Source organism: Dufourea novaeangliae, unplaced genomic scaffold (assembly GCF_001272555.1).
Source record: "Dufourea novaeangliae isolate 0120121106 unplaced genomic scaffold, ASM127255v1 scaffold8, whole genome shotgun sequence".
In the NCBI taxonomy this organism is placed as follows: Eukaryota; Metazoa; Arthropoda; class Insecta; order Hymenoptera; family Halictidae; genus Dufourea; species Dufourea novaeangliae.
The window spans coordinates 2,439,012-2,449,297 of NW_015373923.1; the positions used below are offsets into that span (position 1 = coordinate 2,439,012).

At 39.0% G+C, this 10,286-nt stretch overlaps 2 protein-coding genes across 2 annotated transcripts; one reads left to right on the plus strand and one right to left on the minus strand.

Annotated features, from left to right (window-relative positions):
* Positions 1 to 169: 169 nt before the first annotated feature.
* Positions 170 to 4,816, plus strand: LOC107194660 (helicase SKI2W). Its single transcript, XM_015584311.1, has 11 exons — positions 170 to 215; positions 331 to 640; positions 734 to 1,385; positions 1,455 to 1,686; positions 1,761 to 2,014; positions 2,098 to 2,227; positions 2,303 to 2,581; positions 2,719 to 3,620; positions 3,776 to 4,134; positions 4,214 to 4,392; positions 4,462 to 4,816. The coding sequence occupies exons 1-11, from the start codon at positions 186 to 188 to the stop codon at positions 4,789 to 4,791; spliced, it is 3,657 nt and encodes a 1,218-aa protein (XP_015439797.1). The 5' UTR covers positions 170 to 185; the 3' UTR covers positions 4,792 to 4,816.
* Positions 4,817 to 5,092: 276 nt separating this feature from the next.
* On the minus strand, positions 5,093 to 6,428 carry LOC107194659 (protein SEC13 homolog). The gene is made up of 3 exons (XM_015584310.1): positions 6,051 to 6,428; positions 5,536 to 5,920; positions 5,093 to 5,444 (listed from the first exon to the last, which is right to left on the minus strand). The coding sequence occupies exons 1-3, from the start codon at positions 6,290 to 6,292 to the stop codon at positions 5,136 to 5,138; spliced, it is 936 nt and encodes a 311-aa protein (XP_015439796.1). The 5' UTR covers positions 6,293 to 6,428; the 3' UTR covers positions 5,093 to 5,135.
* Between the last annotated feature and the right edge of the window lie 3,858 nt (positions 6,429 to 10,286).

Below are 10,286 nucleotides of genomic sequence, written 5' to 3' on the forward strand. Positions count from 1 at the left end.
TCGGTTTTGCATGTATAAATAATATTCCGTTTTATAGTGCATTTTTCAGTTTTAAGACTGACGCTCAGTATTTATTAATATTTCTTGTGTACATTGTTTATACATGGTTGAAGAACGAACTGAAACATATTGAACAATTGAGGAGGTTACCTGTTTAAGTCACAAATATAACATTCTTCGATAAAATGGATGTAACGGATAACATAAATACGGAGGTAGCTCTTATTTATTATACTTTTTAAGTTAACTATGTCGGTAAAATATTTTTGTAATTTAGTTTCTGAATATGGGTATATCAGTATTAATGTATATAATGTTTATGCTCCTTAGTTTCCATTTGAATTGCCACCAATTTGGCCTGATATAAAGACTGAATTAAGGGAATATATTGTGTGTTTGGATAATCTCCCAATATATAAACTTGATAATGCACAATGTTATTGGCCAAGGAAACCCAATATTTTGTCCCTCTTGGACTTTGACCTAGCACCACTTGGAACTACTTTAAAATTTGACCGTGATCCTATCAATGGAAAACTTGGGGAAATACACGAGGTTCCTTTACAATCAGTTGGAAAAACAGCAAGAAACTCCATGTCTATGAATCGTGCACCAGGGCCTGCTATGGAAAGTCTCAGAGGTAATAACTATAGAAGATAATCTGTTACAAAATATAATCAACTTCTAGCAAATTAAAGTAATTCATTGAGTTGAATAAAGAAATTTTGTACAGGTAATACTAGCAATATTCCATTCTTTCCTGGTGGATTTGATGAACCTGAAATGGTAGATGATCCTTCAATGGAAGAGATTGACTTTGAAAATAATTTAAGGACCTTAGCAAAAGGGTTTAGTGCCGGTGTGGAATTCAAAAGTGATAATTGCACTCCAAAAGACACAGCTACTCAAGAGGAGCAAGTTTTAGAATCAAGAAAAAATGAAGTAGAAAAGATAGCAGATAAGATTAATTTAATGTCTATTGTACATGAAGAGCGAAATGTTCTAGGCTTATGGTTACCTGAATCGAAGGAACCAAAGGAGAAGGAGACTAAGAAGCCTTCAGATGTGCAGGAACCATCATTTGATGATATTGTTCCATTAATAGACGAATCGAATGTTCCCATTTTGAAAATCTCAGAGAAACCCCAGACGACTACAAAGACACAATGGGCAGAACAGCTAGATGTGTCTGTTCCTATAGCTGATTTCGAAAAACGTATACCTGAACCAGCAATGAGTTTTCCATACGAATTGGACACCTTTCAAAAACAAGCGATTCTGAAGTTAGAAGAAAATTGCAATGTATTTGTCGCCGCTCATACGTCGGCTGGCAAGACGACAGTAGCGGAATATGCGATTGCTTTAAGTCAGAAACACATGACAAGGTACATTCAACAATCTTAACGGTTTATACTTAAACGGCACTAATTGTATCGATTATAATCGTCTTTCAGGGTTATTTATACATCTCCTATTAAAGCACTGTCGAACCAGAAATACAGAGATTTTAAAAGAAAATTCGATAGTGTTGGTTTGTTAACAGGAGAGTTACAGATTAATTCGAATGCTTCTTGTCTCATTATGACCACCGAAATTTTACAATCAATGTTGTATTGCGCATCTGAAGTTTTAAGAGATTTAGAATTTGTTATATTTGACGAGGTGCACTATATTAATAATGACGATGTGAGTGAAGCGTCGGTACAAGTTTCGTTTGTTTACGATTGAAAGTTCGTTGTCTCATTGGTTTCTCGTTTCAGCGTGGTCATGTTTGGGAAGAAAGCGTCATTCTTTTACCAAAAACGGTTAATATAGTAATGTTGTCTGCAACTGTACCAAATCCATTAGTATTCGCCGATTGGGTTGGTCGTACGAAGAAAAAGAAGACGTATGTGATAAGCACATTAAAGAGACCAGTACCACTTCAGCATTATCTATATACCGGAACCGATGGTAAAACTAGGAACGACAAATTTTTGGTGTTGGACGAAAGTGGTCAATTTTTGCTAGATGGGTAATAATTGCTGCCTTTCATTTTCAATTATGTACGCTGTCACGAAACATGTATACATACTTCTCGTACACACACACACACAGGTGGTTCAAGGCATCGAATGCAAAAGATCCAAAAAATGGTAAAGATATGAAAAAACCAATGAATCGTCGAATGACTCCAAAGCAGGAACAGGTCTTGTGGAACGCTTTTATAGGTCATCTCAAGAGCAAAGTACAATCGAATTGTATTCATTTAACGATTAATTATAATGTATTCGTAACCCTCAGCTGAATTTTCGTGTTACAGAATATGTTGCCAGTGGTGGTCTTCATGTTGTCACGGAAACGTTGCGACATGAGCGCTATTTTGCTGAGAAACGTTGACCTTACAACCGAAAGTGAAAAGTATACTATTAGGACGTTTTTTCAAAACAATATCAAGCATTTGAAGGGTAGCGATAGGCAATTACCACAAGTTCTGATGATGCAGGAACTGTTGCAAAATGGTATTGGCATTCACCACAGTGGTATACTACCAATTTTGAAGGAAATAGTGGAAATGTTATTTCAAAGTGGAATTGTAAAGGTATTTTTGCACTTTAAGATTAATAATGAACAAACTATCAAATATAAAAATGTGTTCTATTTAGAACAATTAACAATTGCCCTATACCGTTTCATCATAGTTTGCCCTGTACCGTTTTTTTGTAAATTCTATTGCAGTTATTGTTTGCAACAGAAACGTTCGCAATGGGTGTAAATATGCCAGCGCGTACGGTGGTTTTCGATTCCGTTACAAAGTTCGACGGCAGCACTTTCCGGATACTTCATCCTACCGAGTACATACAAATGGCTGGACGTGCTGGTCGTAGAGGTCACGACACGGCAGGAATGGTTATAGTCCTGTGTAGAACAGCGGTGCCACATTTTAAGGAGTTGACCACTATGATGTGTGGCCAAGCCCAAAACTTAGAATCTAAATTCAAAGTGACATATTCGATGGTGTTAAATCTGAGACGAGTCAACGAGTCAGTGTCGGTAGAAGCAATGATGCGTAGATCCTTCAAAGAATCCCCATTGGCTGTGAAGCTGAATAGTTACAAGGACGAGTTGCAAAAAGTGGAAGATGAAATGACGAAGTTACCGCCTTTGACCGAATTACAGAAGAAGCTCACCGACTTCTATAAGGTTGCCATTGATTATTTAGAGTATCTAAAGTATTTGAAACCGTTGGTATATGATACACAGAAGGATGCAGTGAAGAAACTAGTACCTGGCAGGGTTTTGCTTATATCATTCGAAAATCATTACAATAAATTAGGTTTACTTCTGAGTACCGTTCATAGTAAAAGTATTAGGCAGTATAGGATATTAGTCCTTACAAATTTGGAAGCATCGAAATCTTCGGAAGACAAGCCATCGGAAGTTCTGAAACACAAGAATCCACAGTGGTATGATATTGTCGCTTTAACCAAGAAGGAATTGTTTGTGCCGGTTGGAGTTCCATCCGGTGAAGTGTTGACTATACCTGCATGGAATATATTAGAGATAACTAGTCGTCAGATTAAGGTGGATTATAATTTGGTCTTGTCGAATTGGGAGAAGAGGCAAATCCCAAGATTCAGGTGAGAAAGATTAATCCCGGAATGGTACACGTAGGACATTTGTATCCTCGTCATTTCTATATTTTCTAATTTCTCCGAAGTTACAAGCCAGACAGAAGCTTCCATTCTAAAAACATTGCTTAATACTTCATTTTGTAATTTTAAATGATTTTTAGGGATGAACCACCTAGTCCAACTTACCAAGCGGCTATGCAAGAATTAATGACGCTATCCCTAAATGCTACTCGCGATCCTTCTATTTTACAACCGTATACAGAAATGTCATTGAATTACGACGCAGACGTGAAAATAAAACACTTGCTTCAGTTAAAGAAAACCGTTTATGATATGAAATGCACGGAAATCTCAAATTTTGAAGAACAATTTGAGATTGTATTTGAACGAAGCGAATTAGAAAGTAAAAGAAAAAAACTTCAACTGAAGCTCAGTGATGAAGGTTTGAGCCTTTATCCTGAGTACACAAATGCTGTTAATCTTCTGAAAGAATTACGATACATAGACAACGATGAAAGAGGTATTCTACAATGTCTCAGTATAAAGCTTATTAATACAGAGAGGTAATTAATACGTAACTTTTGAAAAATTATTTTCAGTTGCATTGAAAGGTCGAGTTGCCTTGCAAATGGGAAATAACGAATTACTAATCACGGAACTGATTCTTAAGAATGTGTTAACAGTACTTCAGCCATCTGAAATAGCAGCACTGTTGTCGACTTTAGTATTTCAACAACGAACGAATGTTGAGCCTAATCTTCCACCAGAATTGAAATGGGTATGATTACTTAAGATAGTATCTAAGTTAACATTTATATTTATATATGCGTCATTCTTTTCAATTCAGGGTTTCGAGAAAATAAAACAGATATATGCAGAATTGGAAGCTTTAGAGGAGCACTATCAATTATCGACGCTACAACAGTTGAACGTTGGCTTGGTGGAAGTGGTTTACGATTGGGCGCAAGCTAAGTCATTCGCTGAAATAATGGAAAAAACGGACGTACAAGAGGGAATCATAGTGCGATGTATTCAACAATTAAGTGAAACATTAAGGGATGTAAAAAATGCTGCTGTAACTATCGGTGATCCTGTTCTAAAGGAAAAGATGGAGGAAGCTTCGACAGCTATTAAGAGGGATATTGTTTTTACCGCGTCGTTGTATACGCAAGATTAAGCATGGGACAAACTCTATGTGCAATAATTTATTTCTACGTGTAAATTCTCCGAACAATTTTGAACTTCGATCGACGAGAGATGTGTATATCTTTATAACTAGGTTTCATCGGTTATGAAACATGCATTGTTAAAGAACGAAAAACCATACGATATCATTTCCTTTTTACTACGAATGTCAAGTACTGAGATTTAATTTTATCTTGTAAATTGTAATCCGTTGTGTACAGATACGCAATGAACGTTGAAACATACGGAATAAGATGGCTATTAATATGGAACAACTGTTTTAATTTACAATGCTGGGTGGTACAAAATATTATCCTAAAAATGTATTCTCCGATATTATAGTGCACGCTGATCGGTATTGTTTAGGTTCCCTTGGCCTTTATTTGTCTCAGAAATGCAAGTCCATTGCCCTTCTGTGTTTTCGCGCCAAAGGGATACTTTATTATCTCCGCCACTAACTGCTAGAATACCTCCAGTTAACGACCAGCTGACGTTCCAAATAACGTCATCAAAGACATTCAGGATAGTTGGTGTCCAACTGGAATAATCGTTCGATGTCCATACGATTACACGACGATCTTGTGAACAAGAAGCCAGGGCAGCCTTTGAAGGTCCAACAGCAGGTGCCCATGCTACGTCTCTTACCTACATTTAAATATTAATACAAAGAATTTGTTTATTACAGTAGAATGGTAAAGTTTATGGTGCATGACTTAAAACACAACAAAAATTTTACCCAATCACTATGTGCTTCTAGCTTATCTTCTTCAATCCACCTGTCACCTTCTTCTTTCCAAATTTTGACTAAATTATCGCATCCTCCTGTAGCTAATCTTTTTACAGGTCCATTCCTTTGAGTTCCAGTTGCATCAAAACTGGGTTCAATAGCAGGACACCAACTCACAGCATTGCATCCAATGGTATGAGCATTTGTAATTTTTTGAGTATCCCATGTATCGCCATTATTAGTAAGAATAGACAATGAACCATCAGAACTACCGCATGCAAGGATCAGTCCAAACTCGTGTGATGCCCAAGCTACTGAGTTAACAGAGGAATCATGACCACTATGTTCAAAAATCTTAGTCCATTCTCCCAGCTCCTTCCAAATAATTACTTTCCTGTTGCGACAGATAACGAAGGATAACTTCAAAATGAAATAGAAAATCTTTACTGTATTGTAGTTCGTAAAAACGTAAAGATATCGACGGGTATCGATAAACTAAAAAAAAAAAATAAGTTGTAACATACCGATCGTAACTGCAGGATGCTAAGAGATTTCCAAATTTCGGATGCGCCCAGGCAACTTGCCACACAGGTCCAACGTGACCTTTAAGATCGGCGACTAAACTTTGCGATCCGTTTTTTAGATCAAAAATTTTTACCGAATTGTCACTGGAACAAGTTGCTAACCTCAAACCATAATAATCCATCTCCGCGTCGTGGATCATGTCCTCGTGACCAGTGTCGACTGTATTCAATACAGATACCATTTTTACCGTTTAATCAAATTTCCAAGTATATATTTAACAGAGCATTAACAATGAGCAATAACGGACAATCACTCGTAGATTGTTGAAGAGGTTATGTTCTCCAGTGTCTGTCACTTACGTGGAAGCATGTGCGCAATGAAAGCAAGCGCACAGCAATTTTGCGCAGACCGCGCGTATAATTAGTGTCATTACGTGTACTTGAAAAAGTCTTTGGTGCTTGAGTCGTAAATTAAGAATACGTTAATTTCAACTATAAAACCATAAATTCTTCTTAACATATTACCAAAGGTAACAAAGACTAACAATAATAGAAGAAATTTCCTTACAAGGGAAGTACAGGTACTCCTTACAATTACATCATTTGGGTATATAATCTTTTGATGTTCAAGTGTGTTCTTAGTTTTAATCGACGAACATCGGCGAGTTGTTCGTAAGACAGCTTCCGAACTGTAACGAGCGGTAATACTTCTACATTATTTTCCAAGTCGTTGAACACTGCTACATATTGTCTATCGTACCAAAAGTATCAACTGTTGCACGGAATACCGAAGTGTGCTGTTAAAGGGGCAACTTAATACTGTTTTAACGTAAATAGATTAACCACTGCCACAGACAAAGCACATGTTAGGATAGACATTGTATTCAATGTACATGTACGTATTTTCGCATCTCGATTTTCTGGGGTTCTAGAGCCCCCGTTACCATTTTCGTGTCACGCACCAACGTAACCGATACAGCACGAATTCTGGGTATTATTAATACGAATGGAATGTATGCTTCGTTCATATTACGTGTGCCTAATATGATTTGGCGAGAATAAACATATGTGATGTTTTGGTTTAAAAGATGAAGGAATACGAAGTCCTGTAAAATATAAAGTTTATCCTTATACATCTTGTCTGTGGCAAGGTGTTAGATGTAGTTACCTAGATGGTCCGTGCCTAGATGATACGTAATAGATATTCCGTAGTTGCAATAACTTCGTGCGTTTTTTAAATCTGCTCGACTGTGTCGTCGTAGGATTCATGAACAGGGATTCCATAAACTGAGTTCACGTACTATGTCATGACGTGTCTGAATACTTTTTTCAGGTGCTGTACATCTTTTCATTTGATGGTGTCGTCCAAAGACACTGTCACAGCTTTTAAGAGTTACAGAAGAGGGATTATTCCAGGGACCTTGGAAACTTGCCATTCGTTCCTGTTGCAGGTGCGTACCGTATACAATACATTCATGAACTTTGGCGATTCGATAAACGTCCATGCGTAGGTACCGCTATCGCCTGTGTGTTGCACAGTTACACGAATCGTTACGGCGCTCTTTTTTAACGAGAACAGGACGGAACACGGTTGCAGACTCTTATTACATATTGCGTTGCCTGTGTCTCTCAAGATGCTGAAAATATGTAGGCCTCTATCCTTCACGGTTTTTATCGATGGCTCGTGAGAAACTTGTAACTTTGTCCATCTGTATATAATCTACCACGATTAATACAGTGATTTTCCGTTCTCGTAACTGTGTAACGTCCTGCTCGTTCTCTATTCGTGAAACGGCAAGCCATAAAAGATTAAATAGAATGATATAATTTAAGGTCCCTTACAATTTGTATATACACGGTGTCCTTTTTTAAAATAGATTCCTGAAAAATGCTCGAAATCATCGAGACGATCGAGGAACGAACGGGATAAATATCGAAGCCACGAAAAAAAGAACATTGTACAGATGTGACGTCATCGCGTTAATACTCATCATCCATGAAAACAGAAATTCTTGCATGGACACTGGAAGTCTAACGACAGCCGAAAACGATAGTCCATTGAACCGACTCAAAAAGGGGGTACAATCTTTCAATTTTATTTTCAAAAATTCTCGAGTGTTTTTTTTCTTGGCCACCCTGTATCGTTCTCGGCTCATTCCCCCTTCCAAAGACTCCTGATTAGCTGTGCTCGGCTGCACGAGATAGATAGAGAGAGAAGCGACTCGTTCGTACGGACGGAAATCCAGGGCGAAGGTTCCACGGGTTCCGGCTGTGCCGATGCACGGGTACGGGTCGTTGCCGCGTGTACGCGTCAGTATCGCGGCGAGATCCGGGCGAAGGAGTGTACCAGGAAGAATGGAAAGGGGAATATCGGTCACTGGGCCTTTCCTCGCGATGACGGTACTCCGTTTAGCGCCTCGGGGCCACCATCTAGGAATGTCGGAGGAGCACACGACTGAAGTCTCCCTCTCTCCTCTGTGCCCCCTACTGCTTCTCTAAATCGGTAACACTCGTGTCTACGACTTAACCTACACAGCGAGCAACATCGCTGGAACTTTGCGAGATGAGTCCAATCCGCGACAGACTACGCTGATCCGATTAGAACAATATTGGCTGGTTTTAGAAGCAGCATCGCTTTCGAGTACCTACAACTGCTGTCAATCAGTGAATTAACTAAGATTCCCCTACAAGTGTTTCGGAATTCTGCCGTCAAACAGTCACCGATTTGTCGATCATTTAAATTCCAGTTGAATACCTGAGTACATAACACGAATGCATTTTTTAAGCTAGCGGCTTTTTCACGCGGGAATTAATGGTACGATTAATTTCTTTTCCATCCTAAACCGTTCGCCAGCCATCAATCGATCGGGGCTGGTCGGCCGTTTTAATTAAACTTCCGTCTGAAAGTGCAGCAAATTGTGTCCCCGTAATCAACTTTTCATTCGATACACGGACATTGAACACGTTCGTTTCTGCTGTCGAGTGTATTATTCAATGAGGTATCGGTCCATTCTATTATAACGCAGAGGAAAGTTCGTCCGAGACATTTAATAATTACAATTGCATCGGTCCCTTTTATAACAGGCGCGATCGGTGAGGCCATGAAGCGTGCACAACCACGTACAACGTATTCAACCATAGATCTACCAAACCCGTCAAATAAACAGATTGCACATTTAGTACTTTCCGATTACATACTAAAATTGCAACAGTGCTTCGATGACATTTTTCTTGGTTTTTAATTTATATACTATTAATTTTGTTGTACTATACTGTGCTAAATTGTACTATATATTATGTATATTACCATATTCTATCATTTAATTTAGTATACATTGAACACTCATAGTTCTAGTGTAAGGTATAATACATTTACGCGACATGTATAACCGAGGTGTTCCGTTTCGACGTTTCAACGAGACCAACCGAGACAGAGAACGCGTCCCTAAACGGCGCGGCGTTGATGTAAACCAGGCGCGGTTTTACTGCATATTTCCGTGCACTACCGTGTATATACCGTAAAGGTTAGAAACCAGGTCGCTCGGCCTGGCGCCCAATCGAATTCCACGCGTACCAGCCTCGAATCGCATTAATTTTCAGCGTACCCGGCTCAGTATTACATATCGGGATCTTCTTTTTCCATTGAGGTGAAAAATTCGCGATGAATCGAGGAACGGCGGACGTGTGTGCGCGCGCGCACGACGACGAGGAAGATCGCACACGGCCACCGGCTGTCCGTCGATGCAGCAGCCGTCGCAAAACAGTACTTTTTCCTCCGCGTATATCCTATAGGCTACCGCCACGGACGCGTATATACCGTAAAGCTGCAGAGTAGAGAGATACATACATTCCAGAATCGAATTCCGGACGTGTTCGTGCAGGCCGCATGAATTTTTGCCAGGGCTACCGTATACGCTATCATGCAGGCATCTCTTGAATAAAAATGTTGAATAAAAATGGAGGGAGAAAGAGGCGAGTGAAAGAGGGCCGAGATAAAGAGGGCTTTCGCGTTATCTTTTCTTTTTCCTTAACAAGTAGATTACACTTTGAAAATCGACGGGAAAGTCTGCGAGTTGGACAGAACTGGGCCACTTTTTTTAGCCACACTGTATGTATACAGTTATGTGATACTCCAGACGATTCTGCTGTTCTGTGTGAAATGAGTAAACTGTATCGGTCAGAAACATAGGAGGTTAGGTTTACGAACGTATTATTTTCGGGGCAATTACTGAATTT